Here is a 27,255-nt window from a genome sequence, read left to right on the forward strand (position 1 = left end):
TTATGGCTCTGTTAACTGCTGTAGACCATTTCGTATGATTGTCATGACATAACATTCTTAGAATTCTTACTATTTCCCCGTTATATCTCTCTATCGGGTTCGAACTTGGATGATACCTAGTAACGTTTATCATCTTAATTCCTTTAAACTTCAGGTAATCTTTAAAGTATTCCGATACAAATTGTGTACCATTATCAGTGAGAATTTTTAATGGAACTCCATAATGTTTGACAAACCCTTCTTCTAAATATTTTACTATCTCCTTTGCTGTAGCCTTCTTGAGGTTATAACATATTACAAACTTACTGCACACGTCGACGCATGTGAGAATATATGTAAATCCTCGCGATCTTGGGAGAGGTCCAATCAGATCAATAGATATCATATCTAGAGGATTTTTCGCAGTTACGTGTAACTCTTCTCTTTCCATTTTTAATTTTGAAGGTTTAGTTTTTATACATAACATACAGTTTCTTACATGATCCACCACGTCTCTCTTCATACATTTCCAGAAAAAAAATCTCCGGGCAAGTCTCAATGTTTTATCAATCCCGAAATGTCCAGACTTCTCATGCACTTCTGCGAGTACTTTTTTAATTAGTGCTCCAGGTACGCAGAGTTGCACTTGATTGGATTTCTCTATGCTTACTCTAAAAATCATTCCTTCCTTAATTACATATTTTCCTTCTATCTTCGCTCTTCTCATTTTCTTTTCGCTTTCATTTCTATCTCCATTCAAGACATTTAAGATGCCGCTTAATTCTTCGTCTTTCTTCATGTTTTCTATCCATTCCTGTCTGGATATGTTCCCGAGTTCTTCATCCATGATGGCATTTATGGATAATTTCAACACTTCCTCTGGTTCCTGTGTCATATGTAAAGGGGATCTACTTAAGGCATCTGCAATTTTATTGTCCTTTCCTTTAATATCCACTATTTCGAAACTGTATTCCTGGAGAAGTAATGCCCATCTTGTCAAGCGAGGATTCCATTGCCTAGCAGAGTTTAACCATATAAGACTCTTATGGTCACAAAGAATTTTAAATTTTCTTCCTTTCAAGTAAACCGCAAACTTTTCAATACCGAATATAATGGCCAAACATTCCAGTTCGCTAATGGTATACGCCCTTTCGAACGCCTTCAGTGCACGACTCGCATACTGAATTACAACATCTTCTCCATCCTCAGTTTTCTGGAAGAGATAGGCCCCTAGACCTATATTTGATGCGTCTGTTCCTATGATGAAAAGTCTTTTAAAATCTGGCTGGCCTATAGCTGGACTAGATGTCAGGTCTTCTTTTAATACATTAAAAGCCTTTTCCTCCTCTTGTGCCCATTTCCATTTCACATCCTTTCTCAAAAGATCGTATAAAGGCTTGGCTTTTGAAGCGAAATTCCTAATAAATTTGCTCCTCCAATTGCATATCCCTAGGAATCTTTGCAATTGTTTCCTGGTTGTAGGCTTTGGAAAACATTTTATAGCCTCATTTTTATCGCAGCAAAGTCTTACGTTTCCTCCAGATACTATATGCCCTAGGAACTTGATTTCTTTCTTTGCAAACGAACATTTCTCTAACTTAACGGTAAGCCCTGCTTCTTTCAATTTACATAAAACCCAGTCTATTTTGCTTATATGATCCATCCAGTCCTTTGAATGTATACACATATCATCTACGTATATTGCTAACCATGACTTTGTTTCCAGACCAAATATTCTGTTTAACGCTGTTGTAAACGCCGACACCGATGAATTTAGTCCGTAAGGTAATCTCCTAAATTGGAATAGCCTGGACCCATACCTAAATGCTGTGTATTTTCTAGACCTTTCTTCAATCTCCACCTGGAAGTATCCTAGCGTTAAATCAAAAGATGTGAAGTACTTACTTCCCGCAAATGAATGCAATAACTCATTAATTTTTTCTACTTGATTTCGTGGTAGTAATACATGCTTATTTAGCTCTCTCAGGTCCAAAACAGGTCTCACGCCTCCGTTTGGCTTATCCACTACGTGCATGGGGCTTATGTGAATACTATTCGAATCTTCTATGATATCCCAGTCCAGCCATTTCTGTAGTTCTTCTTCAACAGCTTTCCTCTTGGTAAACGGTATAGAATATTGCCTAGATACTATGGGCTGATTTGTGTCGACCTCTATTTCATATGAATACACATTCGTAAGTCCAGGTCGCTGGCTAAATAAATTCCTATGCTTGACAAGTACATCTCTCAATTCTCTTCTCTCCTTTTCAGAGATTTCTATGCATTCGCTCACTTTATCTTGTATTTCTTTAACGGACGCCACACATTCATTTTCTTTTTCCATTATTTCTCTATGTTTATCTTCGTTGTATTCACTTTCTTTATACATAACGTCCCTTTTATTAACCACAAGACCTTGTTTTCGAACACACATTTCTTTTGTTGACTCGTCACACATTGTCTCCATAGGAATATCAAGTCTACACGACTCTTCCAATTCCACATTTAGCCTTCTCTCTTTGACGTGAATGTGCCCATCATACTTTTCTAGGAAAGACACTCCTAAAATAATCTCACACCGTAATCCTTTCACCACTAGGAAATTTACTGAGAAATTTTCACCTTGAATATTCATCATGATTTTTATCGATCCCTGTATCTTGTATTCGTCCTTGCCGGCTGCCATGACTAGTCTAATCCTGTCTTTCTCGCATGTATCCAATCTAGCTTGCGGGTACTTCTCTCTTATTTTCTTCCAGCATTCGTAGCTCATGACTTCCACTACGCTTCCACAATCTACCAAACATTTAACTTCCAGTTCTATTATTTTAGCTTTAACATAAAACGTTCTCCCAGGTTTCAGTCTTCCAAAGTCTGGTTCTCCTACTAAACATAATTCTAGACTATCGCTGGGTTTCTCTATTGTTTCTCCCCTCATTTCATGTTTCTTTTCATTAGCTCTCACACCTGGGGATTGCTGCAAGAGCATTACATGTTTGACGCTCGATTACTTTGGGCGCTCTCCAAATGTTCTCCTCCTTGCGATCTTTCTTGGAACCTTCTTCCATCAGTACAATAGCTTCTTGTTAGTTCCATTGCCTCGTTTCTCTCTTCGTCCTGAGATATATTTCTTCTCTCAGTTTCATCATTGGATGCTCGTCCATTCTGCTGTCTTTCTTCTCTTTCCTCTCTCCATCTAGGACTTCCCCTTCTGCCATATCTTTGGAATCTATTTCTGCCTCTATATGTCCTATCATATCCCTGGTACCTTCCATCTCCAACAAACTCTTGATTCCTGACGTAATCGTTCCTATTTCTCAAGTTGGTTCCTCTTCCTCTATCCTGGTCCTGACTTCTCAAATCCAGATTTCTAACCTCGAGCCCCACGTTGGGCGCCACTAATGCTACGCCCCTTGTGGGTACGTACTTAAATGTTATTTACCACTTCTACAGATATCTTAATCTCAGGGGGATAGGTTCTTTGTTTGAGAATTCCAAATAAGAAAGCGTTTTATAGCCAAGAGGATATAGTAAAATGCGGATCTATATTCTGAGAACTTAACAAACTACAGAGAAAATATATGTATTTGTATAATCGAAAAGGCTTCTTCTTCTTTTAAACGGCTTCTTCTTCTTTTAAAAGGCTTCTTCTTTTAAAATGCTTCTTCTTCTTTTAATATGGAAAAATCTTCTTCTTTTCTTATGGAAACGGCTTCTTCTTCTTTTAAAAGGCTTCTTCTTCTTTTAAAAGGCTTCTTCTTCTTCTATTATGAAAACGGCTTCATCTTCTTTTAATATGGAAATGGCTTCTTCTTCTTTTACTTTGAATTTCTTCGTCTTTTATTAAAGCGTAATCTTATTTATGTGCTCGCTTTCCCCCCGCTTCTTTGTCAAACAATACAAGCTATACTTGTAGAAAGAGTAGGGTCGACTAAACTGACAATAGCGCCACCTCCTATTTGACGACCAAAGGGGAATAACCAGGATCGCTAATAGCAAGCGCTACCAATAGCCCAGTGAGACTAAGAAAAAGCGCAACCGAAAAGTGCTTCGGGGCGTCTAATTTGACACAGCGCCACCGGGGACAAACAAACAAAAAACTGACGATGTTCTCCTCGTCAGAGATATAAAGATACATTTCTGAATTCGTTATCTTACTTAATAACTTCCCTAAACGTTTCGTATGCGACAATATTCTTAATTCTTTTAAATTACTATATACATCATTCTATTTACTTCAATTATAGTATTTGAACTCTTCTTTTATATATTTCTCAATTTACTATAATATATATAATCCCTCTTCTCCGCTCCTAGTTTGTACAATGAGCTCTGTTCTTCTTTATATGGCGTGCTGCCATCTATCGTCGATTCCAAGAAACCATTCCTCCTTGCAACTTTCATTGTGTCATCGAAACTGGCACGTGACAACGTTAAAAGGTATACTTCGGTCTAACCCTTTAAGTGGAAACTTGGGATACCGGTAGAGCCTGACTTCTCCTTTTAGATGGTAAAATTTCGTAACTTTCGAATGACGCCAAGTATGAAAAAGTGATTATCGAAAGACAATGTCATTCTCGTCTCCTAAGGAGCGTTTCTCTCGCCTAAGCCATTTTTCAATTTCGATCTAGGGAATCGAAATTCTGCACAAAGGTAGCCTCGTGAGGAGAGAACATTTGGAATGCGACTTTGAGATTTCTCAAGAACTGCGGCGCCATCTTAGAAAACGGTATATTTTCGCCCCCGCGACCTGCACCTCCGGCGCTAAACACCAGACGGGAGCGGCCCTTGCCGTGGGATCGCGCTAACCCGTAACCCGGGGTTGTAGGGGAAGGACCCAGGTAGGTATATTGACGGTAAATTAAAAATGGAGGTGAGTGTTGGAGTCACGGGAAAAGGTTGATTCTCCCCTTGAAATTAGGAGGAAATGCTATAACTTAAAGGATTTTTAGGTTTGAATAGAAAATTCAGTTTTGGCTGGAAACTCGAAATATCTTGTTAGAAGGTAGGTGCATCATTCGTCTACAGGAAAACATGCAGGGCGAGGCAAAAGCAAATCCGGAATCTTGGCTTTTCTAAGCAAACCCGCGAGCCAGCGCCCTTCTCGCACCATAATAAGAGCTTCTCGCAACTAAACCGCCTTTTCGAAAAATGTATACTTCGGTGTAACCCTTTAAGTGGAAACTTAGGATACCGGTAGAGCCTGACCTCTCCTTTTAGATATTAAAATTTCGTAACTTTCGAATGACGCCAAGTATGAAAAAGTGATTATCGAAAGACAATGTCATTCTCGTCTCCTAAGGAGCGTTTCTCTCGCCTAAGCCATGTTTTCAATTTCGATCTAGGGAATCGAAATTCGGCACAAAGGTAGCCCACGTGAAGATAATAAAAGCTTCGAATGCGATTTTGAGATTTCTCAAAAACTGCGGCCGCCATCTTGGGAAATGGCATATTATCGGTCCCGCGACATGCACCTCCGACGCTAAACACCAGACGGGAGCGGCTCTTACCGTCGGATCGCGATAACCCCTAAGGCAGGGTTGTAGGGGAAGGACCCAAGTAGATATCCTGTCGGCAAACTAAAAAGGAGGTCGAGTGTTGGAGTCACGGTAAAGGGTTGATTCTCCCTTTCAAATTTGGAAAAAATGCTAAATCTTAACGGATTTTAGAGTTTGAATAGAAAATTCAGTTTTGACGGGAAACACACAACGTGTTAGAGAGTAGCTGTATCATTCCTCTACAAGAAAACATGCAGGGCGAGACAAAAGCAAATCCGGAATCTTGAATTTTCTAAGCAAATCCGCGAGCGCGTGTCCTTTTCGCACTTTTATAAGCGCATCTCGCCCCCTAAACCGCCATTCTTTTAAAATGCGGTTAAGGGTACCTCGGTCTAACCGAGGAAGTCGAAACTTGGGATAACCTGAGAGCCTGACCTCTCCTTTTAAATGGTAAAATTTCGTAACGATCGAATGACGCCAAGTATGAAAGAGTGATAATCGAAAGACAATGTCATTCTCGTCTCCTAAGGAGCGTTTCTCTCGCCTAAGCCATGTTTTCAATTTTGATCTAGGGAATTGAAATTCGGCGCAAAGGTAGCCCACGTGAAGATAATAAAAGCTTCGAATGCGATTTTGAGATTTCTCAAAAACTGCGGCTGCCAGCTTGGGAAATGGCATATTATCGCCCCCGCGACATGCACCTCCGACGCTAAACACCAGACGGGAGCGGCTCTTACCGTCGGATCGCGATAACCCCTAACGCAGGGTTGTAGGGGAAGGACCCAGGTAGATATCCTCACGGTAAATTAAAAGCGAGGTCGAGTAATGGAGTCACGGGAAACGGTTGATTCTCCCCTTGAAATTAGGTGGAAATGCTAAATCTTAACTGAATTTAAATTTGAATAGAAAATTCAGTTTTGTCGGGAAACTCACAATATCTTGTTAGGAGGTAGCTGCATCATTCGTCTACACTAAAACATGCAAGTCGAGACAAAGAAAAACCGGAATGTTGACTTTTCTAAGCGAATCCGCGAGACGGCGAACTTCTCGCACCTTAATAATCGTTTCTCACCCCCTAAACCGCCATTTCGTTTAAAGGAGGTCAAATGGAACTTCGGTTTAACCGGGGATGTCGAAATTTGGGATACCGGTAGAGCAGGACCTCTTCTTTTACATGGTAAAATTTCGTAACGATCGAATGACGCAAAGTATGAAAATGTGATAATCGAAAGACAGTGTCATTCTCGTCTAATAAGGAGCGTTTCTCTCGCCTAAGCCATGTTTTCAATTTCGATCTAGGGAATCGAAATTCGGCACAAAGGTAACCCACGTGAAGATAATAAAAGCTTCGAATGCGATATTGAGATTTCTCAAAAACTGCCGCGCCAACTTGGAAAAAGGCATATTTTCGCCCCCGCGACCTGCACCTCCGGCGCTAAACACCAGACGGGAGCGGCTCTTGCCGTCGGATCGCGATAACCCCTAACGCAGGTTTGTAGGGGAAGGACCCAGGTAGATATCCTGTCGGAAAAATTAAAAAGGAGGTCGAGTGTTGGAGTCACGGGAAAGGTTTGATTCTCCCCTTGAAATTAGGAGGAAATGCTAAATCTTAGCGGATTTTAAAGTTTGAATAGAAAATTGAATTTTGACGGGAAACTCACAATGTGTTAGAGAGTAGCTGTATCATTCCTGTACACGAAAATATGCAGGGCGAGACAAAAGCAAATCCGGAATCTTGACTTTTCTAAGTAAATCCGCGAGCCCGTGTCCTTTTCGCACCTTTATAAGCGCTTCTCGTTCGCTAAACCTCCATTTTTTTAAAATGCGGTTAAGGGTACCTCGGTCTAACCAAGGAAGTCGAAACTTGGGATACCCTGAGAGCCGGACCTCTCCTTTTAAATGGTAAAATTTCGTAACGATCGAATGACGCCAAGTATGAAAACGTGATAATCGAAAGACAATGTCATTCTCGTCTCCTAAGGAGCGTTTCTCTCGCCTAAGCCATGTTTTCAATTTCGATCTAGGGAATCGAAATTCGGCATAAAGGGAGCCCACGTGAAGGTAATAAAAGCTTCGAATGCGATTTTGAGATATCTCAAAAACTGCGGCCGCCATCTTGGGAAATGGCATATTATCTCCCCCGCGACATGCACCTCCGACGCTAAACACCAAACGGGACCGGCTCTTGCCCTCGGATCGCTATAACCCCTAAGGCAGGGTTGTAGGGGAAGGACCCAGGTAGATATCCTCACGGTAAATTAAAAAAAGGTCGAGTGTTTGAGTCATGGGAAAGGGTTGATTCTCCCCTTGAAATTAGGAGGAAATGCTAAACCTTAACGGATTTTAAAGTTTGAATAGAAAATTAATATTTGTCGAGAAACTCACAATATCTTGTTGGAAGGTAGCTGTATCATTTGTCTACACGAAAACATGCAGGACGAGGCAAAAGCAAGTCCAGAATCTTGACTTTCCTAAGCGAATCCGCTAGCCCGCGTCCTTCTCGCAGCTTAATAAGCTCTACTCGCCCCTAAACCGCCATTTCGTTTAAAGGAGGTCAAATGGTACTTCGGTCTAACCTGGGATGTCGAACCTTGGGATACCGGTAGAGCCGAACCTCTCCTTTTACATGGTAATATTTCGTAACGATCGAATGACGCCAAGTATGAAAAAGTGATAATCGAAAGACAATGTCATTCTCGTCTCCTATGGAGCATTTCTGTCGCCTAAGCCGTGTTTTCAATTTCGATCTAGGGAATCGAAATTCTGCACAAAGGTAGCCTCGTGAGGAGAGAACATTTGGAATGCGACTTTGAGATTTCTCAAGAACTGCGGCGCCATCTTAGAAAACGGTATATTTTCGCCCCCGCGACCTGCACCTCCGGCGCTAAACACCAGACGGGAGCGGCCCTTGCCGTGGGATCGCGCTAACCCGTAACCCGGGGTTGTAGGGGAAGGACCCAGGTAGGTATATTGACGGTAAATTAAAAATGGAGGTGAGTGTTGGAGTCACGGGAAAAGGTTGATTCTCCCCTTGAAATTAGGAGGAAATGCTATAACTTAAAGGATTTTTAGGTTTGAATAGAAAATTCAGTTTTGGCTGGAAACTCAAAATATCTTGTTAGAAGGTAGGTGCATCATTCGTCTACAGGAAAACATGCAGGGCGAGGCAAAAGCAAATCCGGAATCTTGGCTTTTCTAAGCAAACCCGCGAGCCAGCGCCCTTCTCGCACCATAATAAGAGCTTCTCGCAACTAAACCGCCTTTTCGAAAAATGTATACTTCGGTGTAACCCTTTAAGTGGAAACTTAGGATACCGGTAGAGCCTGACCTCTCCTTTTAGATATTAAAATTTCGTAACTTTCGAATGACGCCAAGTATGAAAAAGTGATTATCGAAAGACAATGTCATTCTCGTCTCCTAAGGAGCGTTTCTCTCGCCTAAGCCATGTTTTCAATTTCGATCTAGGGAATCGAAATTCGGCACAAAGGTAGCCCACGTGAAGATAATAAAAGCTTCGAATGCGATTTTGAGATTTCTCAAAAACTGCGGCCGCCATCTTGGGAAATGGCATATTATCGGTCCCGCGACATGCACCTCCGACGCTAAACACCAGACGGGAGCGGCTCTTACCGTCGGATCGCGATAACCCCTAATTCAGGGTTGTAGGGGAAGGACCCAAGTAGATATCCTGTCGGCAAACTAAAAAGGAGGTCGAGTGTTGGAGTCACGGTAAAGGGTTGATTCTCCCTTTCAAATTTGGAAAAAATGCTAAATCTTAACGGATTTTAGAGTTTGAATAGAAAATTCAGTTTTGACGGGAAACACACAATGTGTTAGAGAGTAGCTGTATCATTCCTCTACACGAAAACATGCAGGGCGAGACAAAAGCAAATCCGGAATCTTGAATTTTCTAAGCAAATCCGCGAGCGCGTGTCCTTTTCGCACTTTTATAAGCGCTTCTCGCCCCCTAAACCGCCATTCTTTTAAAATGCGGTTAAGGGTACCTCGGTCTAACCGAGGAAGTCGAAACTTGGGATACCCTGAGAGCCTGACCTCTCCTTTTAAATGGTAAAATTTCGTAACGATCGAATGACGCCAAGTATGAAAGAGTGATAATCGAAAGACAATGTCATTCTCGTCTCCTAAGGAGCGTTTCTCTCGCCTAAGCCATGTTTTCAATTTCGATCTAGGGAATCGAAATTCGGCGCAAAGGTAGCCCACGTGAAGATAATAAAAGCTTCGAATGCGATTTTGAGATTTCTCAAAAACTGCGGCCGCCAGCTTGGGAAATGGCATATTATCGCCCCCGCGACATGCACCTCCGACGCTAAACACCAGACGGGAGCGGCTCTTACCGTCGGATCGCGATAACCCCTAACGCAGGGTTGTAGGGGAAGGACCCAGGTAGATATCCTCACGGTAAATTAAAAGCGAGGTCGAGTAATGGAGTCACGGGAAACGGTTGATTCTCCCCTTGAAATTAGGTGGAAATGCTAAATCTTAACTGAATTTAAATTTGAATAGAAAATTCAGTTTTGTCGGGAAACTCACAATATCTTGTTAGGAGGTAGCTGCATCATTCGTCTACACTAAAACATGCAAGTCGATACAAAGAAAAACCGGAATGTTGACTTTTCTAAGCGAATCCGCGAGACGGCGAACTTCTCGCACCTTAATAATCGTTTCTCACCCCCTAAACCGCCATTTCGTTTAAAGGAGGTCAAATGGAACTTCGGTCTAACCGGGGATGTCGAAATTTGGGATACCGGTAGAGCAGGACCTCTCCTTTTACATGGTAAAATTTCGTAACGATCGAATGACGCAAAGTATGAAAATGTGATAATCGAAAGACAGTGTCATTCTCGTCTAATAAGGAGCGTTTCTCTCGCCTAAGCCATGTTTTCAATTTCGATCTAGGGAATCGAAATTCTGCACAAAGGTAACCCACGTGAAGATAATAAAAGCTTCGAATGCGAAATTGAGATTTCTCAAAAACTGCCGCGCCAACTTGGAAAAAGGCATATTTTCGCCCCAGCGACCTGCACCTCCGGCGCTAAACACCAGACGGGAGCGGCTCTTGCCGTCGGATCGCTATAACCCCTAACGCAGGTTTGTAGGGGAAGGACCCAGGTAGATATCCTGTCGGAAAAATTAAAAAGGAGGTCGAGTGTTGGAGTCACGGGAAAGGTTTGATTCTCCCCTTGAAATTAGGAGGAAATGCTAAATCTTAGCGGATTTTAAAGTTTGAATAGAAAGTTCAGTTTTGACGGGAAACTCACAATGTGTTAGAGAGTAACTGTATCATTCCTCTACACGAAAATATGCAGGGCGAGACAAAAGCAAATCCGGAATCTTGACTTTTCTAAGCAAATCCGCGAGCCCGTGTCCTTTTCGCACCTTTATAAGCGCTTCTCGCCTCCTAAACCGCCATTTCGTTAAAATGCAGTTAAGTGTACCTCGGTCTAACCGAGGAAGTCGAAACTTGGGATACCCTGAGAGCCGGACCTCTCCTTTTAAATGGTAAAATTTCGTAACGATCGAATGACGCCAAGTATGAAAAAGTGATAATCGAAAGACAATGTCATTCTCGTCTACTAAGGAGCGTTTCTCTCGCCTAAGCCATGTTTTCAATTTCGATCTAGGGAATCGAAATTCGGCGCAAAGGCAGCCCACGTGAATATAATAAAAGCTTCGAATGCGATTTTGAGATTTCTCAAAAACTGCGCCCGCCATCTCGGGAAATGGCATATTATCGCACACACGACATGCACCTCCGACGCTAAACACCAGACGGGAGCAGCTCTTGCCGTCGGTTCGCGATAACCCCTCACGCAGGTTTGTAGGGGAGAGACCCATTTAGATATCCTGTCGGAAAATTAAAAAGGAGGTCGAGTGTTGGAGTCACGGTAAGGGGTTGATTCTCCCTTTGAAATTAGGAGGAAATGCTAAATCTAAACGGATTTTAAACATTGAATAGAAAATTCAGTTTTGACGTTAAACACACAATGTGTTAGAGAGTAGCTGTATCATTCCTCTACACGAAAACATGAAGGGCGAGACAAAAGCAAATCCGGAATCTTAACTTTTCTAAGCAAATCCGCGAGCCCGTGTCCTTTTCGCACCTTTATAAGCGTTTTCGCACCCTAAACCGCCATTTCGTTAAAATGCGGTTAAGTTTACCTCGGTCTAACCGAGGAAGTCGAAACTTGGGATACCATGAGAGCCTGACCTCTCCTTTTAAATGGTAAAATTTCGTAACGATCGAATGACGCCAAGTATGAAAGAGTGATAATCGAAAGACAATGTCATTCTCGTCTCCTAAGGAGCGTTTCTCTCGCCTAAGCCATGTTTTCAATTTCGATCTAGGGAATCGAAATTCGGCATAAAGGTAGCCCACGTGAAGGTAATAAAAGCTTCGAATGCGATTTTGAGATATCTCAAAAACTGCGGCCGCCATCTTGGGAAATGGCATATTATCTCCCCCGCGACATGCACCTCAGACGCTAAACACCAAACGGGACCGGCTCTTGCCCTCGGATCGCGATAACCCCTAAGGCAGGGTTGTAGGGGAAGGACCCAGGTAGATATCCTCACTGTAAATTAAAAAAAGGTCGAGTGTTTGAGTCACGGGAAAGGGTTGATTCTCCCCTTGAAATTAGGAGGAAATGCTAAACCTTAACGGATTTTAAAGTTTGAATAGAAAATTAATATTTGTCGAGAAACTCACAATATCTTGTTGGAAGGTAGCTGCATCATTCGTCTACACTAAAACATGCAAGACGAGACAAAGAAAAACCGGAATCTTGACTTTTCTAAGCGAATCCGCGAGACGGCGACCTTCTCGCACCTTAATAATCGTTTCTCACCCCTTAAACCGCCATTTCGTTTAAAGGAGGTCAAATGGAACTTCGGTCTAACCGGGGATGTCGAAATTTGGGATACCGGTAGAGCAGGACCTCTCCTTTTACATGGTAAAATTTCGTAACGATCGAATGACGCAAAGTATGAAAATGTGATAATCGAAAGACAGTGTCATTCTCGTCTAATAAGGAGCGTTTCTCTCGCCTAAGCCATGTTTTCAATTTCAATCTAGGGAATCGAAATTCTGCACAAAGGTAGCCCACGTGAAGATAATAAAAGCTTCGAATGCGATATTGAGATTTCTCAAGAACTGCCCCGCCAACTTGGAAAAAGGCATATTTTCGCCCCCGCGACCTGCACCTCCGGCGCTAAACACCAGACGGGAGCGGCCCTTGCCGTGGGATCGCGCTAAACCCTAACCCGGGGTTGTAGGGGAAGGACACAGGTAGATATATTGACGGTAAATTAAAAATGGAGGTTAGTGTTGGAGTCACGGGAAAAGGTTGATTCTCCCCTTGAAATTAGGAGGAAATGCTATAAATTAACGGATTTTTAGGTTTGATTAGAAAATTCAGTTTTGGATGGAAACTCGCAATATCTTGTTAGAAGGTAGGTGCATCATTCGTCTACAGGAAAACATGCTGGGCGGGGCAAAAGCAAATCCGGAATCTTGACTTTTCTAAGCAAACCCGCGTGCCAGCGCCCTTCTCGCACCTTAATAAGAGCTTCTCGCAACTAAACCGCCTTTTCGTTAAAAGGTATACTTCGGTCTAACCCTTTAAGTGGAAACTTGGGATATCGGTAGAGCCTGACCTCTCCTTTTAGATGGTAAAATTTCGTAATTTCGAATGACGCCAAGTATGAAAAGATAATAAAAGCTTCGAATGCGATATTGAGATTTCTCAAGAACTGCCGCGCCAACTTGGAAAAAGGCATATTTTCGCCCCCGCGACCTCCACCTCCGGCGCTAAACACCAGACGGGAGCGGCTCTTGCCGTTGGATCGCGATAACCCCTAACGCAGGTTTGTAGGGGAAGGACCCAGGTAGATATCCTGTCGGAAAAATTAAAAAGGAAGTCGAGTGTTGGAGTCACGGGAAAGGGTTGATTCTCCCCTTGAAATTAGGAGGAAATGCTAAATCTTAGCGGAATTTAAAGTTTGAATAGAAAGTTCAGTTTTGACGGGAAACTCACAATGTGTTAGAGAGTAGCTGTATCATTATTCTACACGAAAATATGCAGGGCGAGACAAAAGCAAATCTGGAATCTTGACTTTTCTAAGCAAATACGCGAGCCCGTGCCCTTTTCGCACCTTTATAAGCGCTTCTCGCCCCCTAAACCGCCATTTCGTTAAAATGCAGTTAAGTGTACCTCGGTCTAACCGAGGAAGTCGAAACTTGGGATACCCTGAGAGCCGGACCTCTCCTTTTAAATGGTAAAATTTCGTAACGATCGAATGACGCCAAGTATGAAAAAGTGATAATCGAAAGACAATGTCATTCTCGTCTCCTAAGGAGCGTTTCTCTCGCCTAAGCCATGTTTTCAATTTCGATCTAGGGAATCGAAATTCGGCGCAAAGGTAGCCCACGTGAAGATAATAAAAGCTTCGAATGCGATTTTGAGATTTCTCAAAAACTGCGGCCGCCATCTCGGGAAATGGCATATTATCGCACACACGACATGCACCTCCGACGCTAAACACCAGACGGGAGCAGCTCTTGCCGTCGGATCGCGATAACCCCTAACGCAGGTTTGTAGGGGAAGGACCCATTTAGATATCCTGTCGGAAAATTAAAAAGGAGGTCGAGTGTTGGAGTCACGGTAAGGGGTTGATTCTCCCTTTGAAATTAGGAGGAAATGCTAAATCTAAACGGATTTTAAACATTGAATAGAAAATTCACTTTTGACGTTAAACACACAATGTGTTAGAGAGTAGCTGTATCATTCCTCTACACGAAAACATGCAGGGCGAGACAAAAGCAAATCCGGAATATTGAATTTTCTAAGCAAATCCGCGAGCCCGTGTCCTTTTCGCACCTTTATAAGCGCTTCTCGCACCCTAAACCGCCATTTCGTTAAAATGCGGTTAAGTGTACCTCGGTCTAACCGAGGAAGTCGAAACTTGGGATACCCTGAGAGCCGGTCCTCTCCTTTCACATGGTAATATTTCGTAACGATCGAATGACGCAAAGTATGAAAAAGTGATAATCGAAAGACAGTGTCATTCTCGTCTAATAAGGAGCGTTTCTCTCGCCTAAGCCATGTTTTCAATTTCGATCTAGGGAATCGAAATTCTTCACAAATGTAGCCCACGTGAAGATAATAAAAGCTTCGATTGCGATTTTGAGATTTCTCAAAACTGCCGCGCCAACTTGGAAAACGGCATATTTTCGCCCCCGCGACCTGCACCTGCAACGCTAAACACCAGACGGGAGCGGCTCTTGCCGTCGGATCGCGATAACCCCTAACACAGGTTTGTAGTGGAAAACCCAGGTAGATATCCTGTCGGCAAATTAAAAAGGAAGTCGAGAGTTGGAGTCACGGTAAAGGGTTGATTCTCCCTTTGAAATTAGGAGGAAATGCTAAATCTTAACGGATTTTAAAGTTTGAATAGAAAATTCAATTTTGACGGGAAACTCACAATGTGTTAGAGAGTAGCTGTATCAATCCTCTACACGAAAATATGCAGGGCGAGACAAAATCAAATCCGGAATCTTCACTTTTCTAATCAAATCCGCGAGCCCGTGTCCTTTTCGCACCTTTATAAGCGCTTCTCGCCCCCTAAACCGCCATTTTTTTAAAATGCGGTTAAGGGTACCTCGGTCTAACCGAGGACGTCGAAACTTGGGGTACCCTGAGAGCCGGACCTCTCCTTTTAAATGGTAAAATTTCGTAACGATCGAGAGACGCCAAGTATGAAAAAGTGATAATCGAAAGACAATGTCATTCTCGTCTCCTAAGGAGCGTTTCTCTCGCCTAAGCCATGTTTTCAATTTCGATCTAGGGAATCGAAATTCGGCATAAAGGTAGCCCACGTGAAGGTAATAAAAGCTTCGAATGCGAATTTGAGATATCTCAAAAACTGCGGCCGCCATCTTGGGAAATGGCATATTATCTCCCCCGCGACATGCACCTACGACGCTAAACACCAAACGGGACCGGCTCTTGCCCTCGGATCGCGATAACCCCTAAGGCAGGGTTGTAGGGGAAGGACCCAGGTAGATATCCTCACGGTAAATTAAAAAAAAGGTCGAGTGTTGGAGTCACGGGAAAGGCTTGATTCTCCCCTTGAAATTAGGAGGAAATGCTAAACCTTAACGGATTTTAAAGTTTGAATAGAAAATTAATATTTGTCGAGAAACTCACAATATCTTGTTGGAAGGTAGCTGCCTCATTTGTCTACACGAAAACATGCAGGACGAGTCCAAAGCAAGTCCGGAATCGTGACTTTTCTAAGCGAATCCGCTAGCCCGCGTCCTTCTCGCAGCTTAATAAGCTCTACTCGCCCTTAACCGCCATTTCGTTTAAAGGAGGTCAAATGGTACTTCGGTCTAACCGAGGAAGTCGAAACTTGGGATGCCTGAGAGCCGGACCTCTCCTTTTAAATGGTAAAATTTCGTAAGGATCGAATGAAGCCAAGTATGAAAAAGTGATAATCGAAAGACAATGTCATTCTCGTCTCCTAAGGAGCGTTTCTCTCGCCTAAGCCATGTTTTCAATTTCGATCTAGGGAATCGAAATTCGGCGCAAAGGTAGCCCACGTGAAGATAATAAAAGCTTCGAATGCGATTTTGAGATTTCTCAAAAACTGCGGCCGCCATCTTGGGAAAAGGCATATTATCGCCCCCGCGACATGCACCTCCGACGCTAAACACCAGACGCGAGCGGCTCTTACCGTCGGATCGCGATAACCCCTAACGCAGGGTTGTAGGGGAAGGACCCAGGTAGATATCCTCACGGTAAATTAAAAGCGAGGTCGAGTAATGGAGTCACGGGAAAGGGTTGATTCTCACTTGAAATTAGGAGGAAATGCTAAATCTTAACTGATTTTAAAATTTGAATAGAAAATTCAGTTTTGTCGGGAAACTCACAATATCTTGTTAGGAGGTAGCTGCATCATTCGTCTACACTAAAACATGCAAGACGAGACAAAGAAAAACCGGAATCTTGACTTTTCTAAGCGAATCCGCGAGACGGCGACCTTCTCGCACCTTAATAATCGTTTCTCACCCCCTAAACCGCCATTTCGTTTAAAGGAGGTCAAATGGAAGTTCGGTCTAACCGGGGATGTAGAAATTTGGGATACCGGTAGAGCAGGACCTCTCCTTTTACATGGTAAAATTTCGTAACAATCGAATGACGCAAAGTATGAAAATGTGATAATCGAAAGACAGTGTCATTCTCGTCTAATAAGGAGCGTTTCTCTCGCCTAAGCCATGTTTTCAATTTCGACCTAGGGAATCGAAATTCTGCACAAAGGTAGCCCACGTGAAGATAATAAAAGCTTCGAATGAGATATTGAGATTTCTCAAGAACTGCCGCGCCAACTTGGAAAAAGGCATATTTTCGCCCCCGCGACCTCCACCTCCGGCGCTAAACACCAGACGGGAGCGGCTCTTGCCGTTGGATCGCGATAACCCCTAACGCAGGTTTGTAGGGGAAGGACCCAGGTAGATATCCTGTCGGAAAAATTAAAAAGGAGGTCGAGTGTTGGAGTCACGGTAAAGGGTTGATTCTCGGTGTACCTCGGTCTAACCGAGGAAGTCGAAACTTGGGATACCCTGAGAGCCGGACCTCTCCTTTTAAATGGTAAAATTTCGTAACGATCGAATGACGCCAAGTATGAAAAAGTGACAATCGAAAGACAATGTCATTCTCGTCTCCTAAGGAGCGTTTCTCTCGCCTAAGCCATGTTTTCAATTTCGATCTAGGGAATCGAAATTCGGCGCAAAGGTAGCCCACGTGAAGATAATAAAAGCTTCGAATGCGATTTTGAGATTTCTCAAAAACTGCGGCCGCCATCTCGGGAAATGGCATATTATCGCACACAGGAGATGAACCTACGACGCTAAACACCAGACGGGAGCAGCTCTTGTCGTCGGATCGCGATAACCCCTAACGCAGGTTTGTAGGGGAAGGACCCATTTAGATATCCTGTCGGAAAATTAAAAAGGAGGTCGAGTGTTGGAGTCACGGTAAGGGGTTGATTCTCCCTTTGAAATTAGGAGGAAATGCTAAATCTAAACGGATTTTAAACATTGAATAGAAAATTCAGTTTTGACGGGAAACTCACAATGTGTTAGAGAGTAGCTGTATCATTCCTCTACACGAAAATATGCAGGGCGAGACAAAAGCAAATCCGGAATCTTGACTTTTCTAAGCAAATCCGCGAGCCCGTGTCCTTTTCGCACCTTTATAAGCGCTTCTCGCCCCCTAAACCGCCATTTTTTTAAAATGCGGTTAAGGGTACCTCGGTCTAACCGAGGAAGTCGAAACTTGGAATACCCTGAGAGCCGGACCTCTCCCTTTAAATGGTAAAATTTCGTAACGATCGAGAGACGCCAAGTATGAAAAAGTGATAATCGAAAGACAATGTCATTCTCGTCTCCTAAGGAGCGTTTCTCTCGCCTAAGCCATGTTTTCAATTTCGATCTAGGGAATCGAAATTCGTCATAAAGGTAGCTCACGTGAAGGTAATAAAAGCTTCGAATGCGAATTTGAGATATCTCAAAAACTGCGGCCGCCATCTTGGGAAATGGCATATTATCTCCCACGCGACATGCACCTACGACGCTAAACACCAAACGGGACCGGCTCTTGCCCTCGGATCGCGATAACCCCTAAGGCAGGGTTGTAGGGGAAGGACCCAGGTAGATATCCTCACGGTAAATTAAAAAAAGAGTCGAGTGTTGGAGTCACGGGAAAGGCTTGATTCTCCCCTTGAAATTAGGAGGAGATGCTAAACCTTAACGGATTTTAAAGTTTGAATAGAAAATTAATATTTGTCGAGAAACTCACAATATCTTGTTGGAAGGTAGCTGCCTCATTTGTCTACACGAAAACATGCAGGACGAGTCAAAAGCAAGTCCGGAATCTTGACTTTCCTAAGCGAATCTGCTAGCCCGCGTCCTTCTCGCAGCTTAATAAGCTCTACTCGCCCCTTAACCGCCATTTCGTTTAAAGGAGGTCAAATGGTACTTCGGTCTAACCTGGGATGTCGAACCTTGGGATACCGGTAGAGCCGAACCTCTAGTTTTACATGGTAATATTTCGTAACGATCAAATGACGTCAAGTATGAAAAGTGATAATCGAAAGACAATGTCATTCTCGTCTCCTAAGGAGCGTTTCTGTCGCCTAAGCCGTGTTTTCAATTTCGATCTAGGGAATCGAAATTCTGCACAAAAAGGTAGCCTGTTGAGGAGAGAAAATTTGGAATGCGACTTTGAGATATCTCAAGAACTGCGGCGCCATCTTAGAAAACGGTATATTTTCGCCCCGCGACCTGCACCTCCGGCGCTAAACACCAGACGGGAGCGGCCCTTGCCGTGGGATCGCGCTAACCCCTAACCAGGGGTTGTAGGGGAAGGACCCAGGTAGATATATTGACGGTAATTTAAAAATGGAGGTGAGTGTTGGAGTCACGGGAAAAGATTGATTCTCCCCTTGAAATTAGGAGGAAATGCTATAAATTAACGGATTTTTAGGTTTGAATAGAAAATTCAGTTTTGGCTGGAAACTCGCAATAACTTGTTAGAAGGTAGGTGCATCATTCGTCTACAGGAAAACATGCTGGGCGAGGCAAAAGCAAATCCGGAATCTTGACTTTTCTAAGCAAATCCGCGAGCCAGCGCCCTTCTCGCACCTTAATAAGAGCTTCTCGCAACTAAACCGCCTTTTCGTTAAAAGGTATACTTCGGTCTAACCCTTTAAGTGGAAACTTGGGATACCGGTAGAGCCTGACCTCTCCTTTTAGATGGTAAAATTTCGTAACTTTCGAATGACGCCAAGTATGAAAAAGTGATTATCGAAAGACAATGTCATTCTCGTCTCCTAAGGAGCGTTTCTCTCGCCTAAGCCATTTTTCAATTTCGATCTAGGGAATCGAAATTCGGTACAAAGGTAGCCCACGTGAAGATAATAAAAGCTTCGAATGCGATTTTGAGATTTCTCAAAAACTGCGGCCGCCATCTCGGGAAATGGGATATTATCGCACCCACGACATGCACCTCCGACGCTAAACACCAGACGGGAGCAGCTCTTGCCGTCGGATCGCGATAACCCCTAACGCAGGTTTGTAGGGGAAGGACCCAGGTAGATATCCTGTCGGAAAAATTAAAAAGGAGGTCGAGTGTTGGAGTCACGGTAAAGGGTTGATTCTCCCCTTGAAATTAGGAGGAAATGCTAAATCTTAGCGGATTTTAAAGTTTGAATAGAAAGTTCAGTTTTGACCGGAAACTCACAATGTGTTAGGGAGTAGCTGTATCATTCCTCTACACGAAAATATGCAGGGCGAGACAAAAGCAAATCCGGAATCTTGACTTTTCTAAGCAAATCCGCGAGTCCGTGTCCTTTTCGCACCTTTATAAGCGCTTCTCGCCCCCTAAAGCGCCATTTCGTTACAATGCAGTTAAGTGTACCTCGGTCTAACCGAGGAAGTCGAAACTTGGGATACCCTGAGAGCCGGACCTCTCCTTTTAGATGGTAAAATTTCGTAACGATCGAATGAAGCCAAGTATGAAAAAGTGATAATCGAAAGACAATGTCATTCTCGTCTCCTAAGGAGCGTTTCTCTCGCCTAAGCCATGTTTTCAATTTCGATCTAGGGAATCGAAATTCGGTACAAAGGTAGCCCACGTGAAGATAATAAAAGCTTCGAATGCGATTTTGAGATTTCTCAAAAACTGCGGCCGCCATCTCGGGAAATGGGATATTATCGCACCCACGACATGCACCTCCGACGCTAAACACCAGACGGGAGCAGCTCTTGCCGTCGGATCGCGATAACCCCTAACGCAGGTTTGTAGGGGAAGGACCCAGGTAGATATCCTCACGGTAAATTAAAAGCGAGGTCGAGTAATGGAGTCACGGGAAAGGGTTCATTCTCCCCTTGAAATTAGGAAGAAATGCTAAATCTTAACTGATTTTAAAATTTGAATAGAAAATTCAGTTTTGTCGGGAAACTCACAATATGTTGTTTGAAGGTAGCTGCAACATTCGTCTACACTAAAACATGCAGGACGAGACAAAACAAAATCCGGAATCTTGACTTTCCTAAGCGAATCCGCGAGACCGGGTCCTTCTCGCAACTTAATAAGCGTTTCTCACCCCCTAAACCGCCATTTCGTTTAAAGGAAGTCAAATGGAACTTCGGTCTAACCGGGGATGTCGAAATTTGGGATACCGGTAGAGCCGGACCTCTCCTTTTACATGGTAAAATTTCGTAACGATCGAATGACGCAAAGTATGTAAAAGTGACAATCGAAAGACCGTGTCATTCTCGTCTTATAAGGAGCGTTTCTCTCGCCTAAGCCATGTTTTCAATTTCGATCTAGGGAATCGAAATTCTTCACAAATGTTGCCCACGTGAAGATAATAAAAGCTTCGAATGCGATTTTGAGATTTCTCAAAAACTGCCGCGCCAACTTGGAAAACGGCATATTTTCGCCCCCGCGACCTGCACCTGCAACGCTAAACACCAGACGGGAGCGGCTCTTGCCGTCGGATCGCGATAACCCCTAACGCAGGTTTGTAGTGGAAGGACCCAGGTAGATATCCTGTCGGCAAATTAAAAAGGAAGTCGAGTGTTGGAGTCACGGTAAAGGGTTGATTCTCCCTATGAAATTAGGAGGAAATGCTAAATCTTAACGGATTTTAAAGTTTGAATAGAAAATTGAATTTTGACGGGAAACTCACAATGTGTTAGAGAGTAGCTGTATCATTCCTCTACACGAAAATATGCAGGGCGAGACAAAAGCAAATCCGGAATCTTAACTTTTCTAAGCAAATCCGCGAGCTCGTGTCCTTTTCGCACCTTTATAAGCGCTTCTCGCCCCCTAAACCGCCATTTTTTTTAAATGCGGTTAAGGGTACCTCGGTTTAACCGAGGGAGTCGAAACTTGGGATACCCTGAGAGCCGGACCTCTCCTTTTAAATGGTAAAATTTCGTAACGATCGAATGACGCCAAGTATGAAAAAGTGATAATCGAAAGACAATGTCATTCTCGTCTCCTAAGGAGCGTTTCTCTCGCCTAAGCCATGTTTTCAATTTCGATCTAGGGTATCGAAATTCGGCATAAAGGTAGCCCACGTGAAGGTAATAAAAGCTTCGAATGCGATTTTGAGATATCTCAAAAACTGCGGCCGCCATCTTGGGAAATGGCATATTATCTCCCCCGCGACATGCACCTCCGACGCTAAACACCAAACGGGACCGGCTCTTGCCCTCGGATCGCGATAACCCCTAAGGCAGGGTTGTAGGGGAAGGACCCAGGTAGATATCCTCACGGTAAATTAAAAAAAAGGTCGAGTGTTGGAGTCACGGGAAAGGGTTGATTCTCCCCTTGAAATTAGGAGGAAATACTAAACCTTAACGGATTTTAAAGTTTGAATAGAAAATTAATATTTGTCGAGAAACTCACAATATCTTGTTGGAAGGTAGCTGCCTCACTTGTTTACACGAAAACATGCAGGACGAGTCAAAAGCAAGTCCGGAATCTTGACTTTTCTAAGCGAATCTGCTAGCCCGCGTCCTTCTCGCAGCTTAATAAGCTCTACTCGCCCCTTAACCGCCATTTCGTTTAAAGGAGGTCAAATGGTACTTCGGTCTAACCTGCGATGTCGAACCTTGGGATACCGGTAGAGCCGAACCTCTCCTTTTACATGGTAATATTTCGTAACGATCGAATGACGCCAAGTATGAAAAAGTGATAATCGAAAGACAATGTCATTCTCGTCTCCTAAGGAGCGTTTCTGTCGCCTAAGCCGTGTTTTCAATTTCGATCTAGGGAATCGAAATTCTGCACAAAGGTAGCCTCGTGAGGAGAGAAAATTTGGAATGCGACTTTGAGATTTCTCAAGAACTGCGGCGCCATCTTAGAAAACGGTATATTTTCGCCCCCGCGACCTGCACCTCCGGCGCTAAACACCAGACGGGAGCGGCCCTTGCCGTGGGATCGCGCTAACCCCTAACCCGGGGTTGTAGGGGAAGGACCCAGGTAGATATATTGACGGTAAATTAAAAATGGAGGTGAGTGTTGGAGTCACGGGAAAAGGTTGGTTCTCCCCTTGAAATTAGGAGGAAATGCTATAAATTAACGGATTTTTAGGTTTGAATAGAGAATTCAGTTTTGGCTGGAAACTCGCAATATCTTGTTAGAAGGTAGGTGCATCATTCGTCTACAGGAAAACATGCTGGGCGAGGCAAAAGCAAATCCGGAATCTTGACTTTTCTAAGCAAACCCGCGAGCCAGCGCCCTTCTCGCACCTTAATAAGAGCTTCTCGCAACTAAACCGCCTTTTCGTTGCTACGCCCCTTGTGGGTACGTACTTAAATGTTATTTACCACTTCTACAGATATCTTAATCTCAGGGGGATATGTTCTTTGTTTGAGAATTCCAAATAAGAAAGCGTTTTATAGCCAAGAGGATATAGTAAAATGCGGATATATATTCTGAGAACTTAACAAACTACAGAGAAAATATATGTATTTGTATAATCGAAAAGGCTTCTTCTTCTTTTAAATGGCTTCTTCTTCTTTTAAAAGGCTTCTTCTTCTTTTAAAATGCTTCTTCTTCTTTTAATATGGAAAAAGCTTCTTCTTTTCTTATGGAAACGGCTTCTTCTTCTTTTAAAAGGCTTCTTCTTCTTTTAAAAGGCTTCTTCTTCTTCTATTATGAAAACGGCTTCATCTTCTTTTAATATGGAAATGGCTTCTTCTTCTTTTACTTTGAATTTCTTCGTCTTTTATTAAAGCGTAATCTTATTTATGTGCTCGCTTTCCCCCCGCTTCTTTGTCAAACAATACAAGCTATACTTGTAGAAAGAGTAGGGTCGACTAAACTGACAATAGCGCCACCTCCTATTTGACGACCAAAGGGGAATAACCAGGATCGCTAATAACAAGCGCTACCAATAGCCCAGTGAGACTAAGAAAAAGCGCAACCGAAAAGTGCTTCGGGGCGTCTAATTTGACACAGCGCCACCGGGGACAAACAAACAAAAAACTGACGATTTTCTCCTCGTCAGAGATATAAAGATACATTTCTGAATTCGTTATCTTACTTAATAACTTCCCTAAACGTTTCGTATGCGACAATATTCTTAATTCTTTTAAATTACTATATACATCATTCTATTTACTTCTATTATAGTATTTGAACTTTTCTTTTATATATTTCTCAATTTACTATAATATATATAATCCCTCTTCTCCGCTCCTAGTTTGTACAATGAGCTCTGTTCTTCTTTATATGGCGTGCTGCCATCTATCGTCGATTCCAAGAAACCATTCCTCCTTGCAACTTTCATTGTGTCATCGAAACTGGCACGTGACACAATATCCCCCTCCTTGAGGATAAAAAATTTATATATATTGGAAAATTCATTTGTAAATTTATAAATTTTTTCCTCGTTCTAGGTGGCTTCTCTTACTGTTTCTATTCTTTATTAACTAAGATCTTTTTTACCTCCTCCGTGCAGTTGTACCTCCGGATATTCTCCAGGTTTTCCCTTCTCTCTATCTTTGTTTCTGTATGCTTTACTACCGCTGTGTTCCGAAACAAATTCATGACTTCGTATGGACCTTCATATACGAAGAACAATTTCTTGATTGCTTTCTCTGATGCTTTGCTCATTGGGTGTGTTTTGCAAAATACTAAGTCTCCCCTTTTTAATTTTATTTTCGTACCATTCTCTGCTTTCTTGTCCATTTTCTTCATTCTCTTAATGTATATGTCTAGTAATACTTCCTTAGTCTCTTCTTTGGATATTACTTCCCTCGGCCAATCAAATTCCTTGAAGATTCCGGGTTCTTCCATATATCCCAGAAACAATTCAGCTGCACTCTTCTTTGTTTCCTCAGATATAGAATTATTTATCCATCTTATGGCTCTGTTAACTGCTGTAGACCATTTCGTATGATTGTCATGACATAACATTCTTAGAATTCTTACTATTTCCCCGTTATATCTCTCTATCGGGTTCGAACTTGGATGATACCTAGTAACGTTTATCATCTTAATTCCTTTAAACTTCAGGTAATCTTTAAAGTATTCCGATACAAATTGTGTACCATTATCAGTGAGAATTTTTAATGGAACTCCATAATGTTTGACAAACCCTTCTTCTAAATATTTTACTATCTCCTTTGCTGTAGCCTTCTTGAGGTTATAACATATTACAAACTTACTGCACACGTCGACGCATGTGAGAATATATGTAAATCCTCGCGATCTTGGGAGAGGTCCAATCAGATCAATAGATATCATATCTAGAGGATTTTTCGCAGTTACGTGTAACTCTTCTCTTTCCATTTTTAATTTTGAAGGTTTAGTTTTTATACATAACATACAGTTTCTTACATGATCCACCACGTCTCTCTTCATACATTTCCAGAAAAAAAATCTCCGGGCAAGTCTCAATGTTTTATCAATCCCGAAATGTCCAGACTTCTCATGCACTTCTGCGAGTACTTTTTTAATTAGTGCTCCAGGTACGCAGAGTTGCACTTGATTGGATTTCTCTATGCTTACTCTAAAAATCATTCCTTCCTTAATTACATATTTTCCTTCTATCTTCGCTCTTCTCATTTTCTTTTCGCTTTCATTTCTATCTCCATTCAAGACATTTAAGATGCCGCTTAATTCTTCGTCTTTCTTCATGTTTTCTATCCATTCCTGTCTGGATATGTTCCCGAGTTCTTCATCCATGATGGCATTTATGGATAATTTCAACACTTCCTCTGGTTCCTGTGTCATATGTAAAGGGGATCTACTTAAGGCATCTGCAATTTTATTGTCCTTTCCTTTAATATCCACTATTTCGAAACTGTATTCCTGGAGAAGTAATGCCCATCTTGTCAAGCGAGGATTCCATTGCCTAGCAGAGTTTAACCATATAAGACTCTTATGGTCACAAAGAATTTTAAATTTTCTTCCTTTCAAGTAAACCGCAAACTTTTCAATACCGAATATAATGGCCAAACATTCCAGTTCGCTAATGGTATACGCCCTTTCGAACGCCTTCAGTGCACGACTCGCATACTGAATTACAACATCTTCTCCATCCTCAGTTTTCTGGAAGAGATAGGCCCCTAGACCTATATTTGATGCGTCTGTTCCTATGATGAAAAGTCTTTTAAAATCTGGCTGGCCTATAGCTGGACTAGATGTCAGGTCTTCTTTTAATACATTAAAAGCCTTTTCCTCCTCTTGTGCCCATTTCCATTTCACATCCTTTCTCAAAAGATCGTATAAAGGCTTGGCTTTTGAAGCGAAATTCCTAATAAATTTGCTCCTCCAATTGCATATCCCTAGGAATCTTTGCAATTGTTTCCTGGTTGTAGGCTTTGGAAAACATTTTATAGCCTCATTTTTATCGCAGCAAAGTCTTACGTTTCCTCCTGATACTATATGCCCTAGGAACTTGATTTCTTTCTTTGCAAACGAACATTTCTCTAACTTAACGGTAAGCCCTGCTTCTTTCAATTTACATAAAACCCAGTCTATTTTGCTTATATGATCCATCCAGTCCTTTGAATGTATACACATATCATCTACGTATATTGCTAACCATGACTTTGTTTCCAGACCAAATATTCTGTTTAACGCTGTTGTAAACGCCGACACCGATGAATTTAGTCCGTAAGGTAATCTCCTAAATTGGAATAGCCTGGACCCATACCTAAATGCTGTGTATTTTCTAGACCTTTCTTCAATCTCCACCTGGAAGTATCCTAGCGTTAAATCAAAAGATGTGAAGTACTTACTTCCCGCAAATGAATGCAATAACTCATTAATTTTTTCTACTTGATTTCGTGGTAGTAATACATGCTTATTTAGCTCTCTCAGGTCCAAAACAGGTCTCACGCCTCCGTTTGGCTTATCCACTACGTGCATGGGGCTTATGTGAATACTATTCGAATCTTCTATGATATCCCAGTCCAGCCATTTCTGTAGTTCTTCTTCAACAGCTTTCCTCTTGGTAAACGGTATAGAATATTGCCTAGATACTATGGGCTGATTTGTGTCGACCTCTATTTCATATGAATACACATTCGTAAGTCCAGGTCGCTGGCTAAATAAATTCCTATGCTTGACAAGTACATCTCTCAATTCTCTTCTCTCCTTTTCAGAGATTTCTATGCATTCGCTCACTTTATCTTGTATTTCTTTAACGGACGCCACACATTCATTTTCTTTTTCCATTATTTCTCTATGTTTATCTTCGTTGTATTCACTTTCTTTATACATAACGTCCCTTTTATTAACCACAAGACCTTGTTTTCGAACACACATTTCTTTTGTTGACTCGTCACACATTGTCTCCATAGGAATATCAAGTCTACACGACTCTTCCAATTCCACATTTAGCCTTCTCTCTTTGACGTGAATGTGCCCATCATACTTTTCTAGGAAAGACACTCCTAAAATAATCTCACACCGTAATCCTTTCACCACTAGGAAATTTACTGAGAAATTTTCACCTTGAATATTCATCATGATTTTTATCGATCCCTGTATCTTGTATTCGTCCTTGCCGGCTGCCATGACTAGTCTAATCCTGTCTTTCTCGCATGTATCCAATCTAGCTTGCGGGTACTTCTCTCTTATTTTCTTCCAGCATTCGTAGCTCATGACTTCCACTACGCTTCCACAATCTACCAAACATTTAACTTCCAGTTCTATTATTTTAGCTTTAA

The 27,255-nt window shown here is 42.3% G+C and overlaps 1 protein-coding gene across 1 annotated transcript; it reads right to left on the reverse strand.

The window, feature by feature from the left end:
- On the reverse strand, window positions 1-27,103 carry LOC145981946 (uncharacterized). The gene is made up of 3 exons (XM_083115442.1): window positions 25,088-27,103; window positions 650-2,731; window positions 1-15 (listed from the first exon to the last, which is right to left on the reverse strand). Exons 1-3 carry the CDS (start codon window positions 27,101-27,103, stop codon window positions 1-3), a joined length of 4,113 nt encoding a protein of 1,370 aa, XP_082971568.1.
- Window positions 27,104-27,255: the final 152 nt, after the last annotated feature.

Source organism: Lepisma saccharinum, chromosome 30, assembly GCF_977018435.1.
Source record: "Lepisma saccharinum chromosome 30, izLepSacc3.1, whole genome shotgun sequence".
NCBI classification, from domain to species: domain Eukaryota; kingdom Metazoa; phylum Arthropoda; class Insecta; order Zygentoma; family Lepismatidae; genus Lepisma; species Lepisma saccharinum.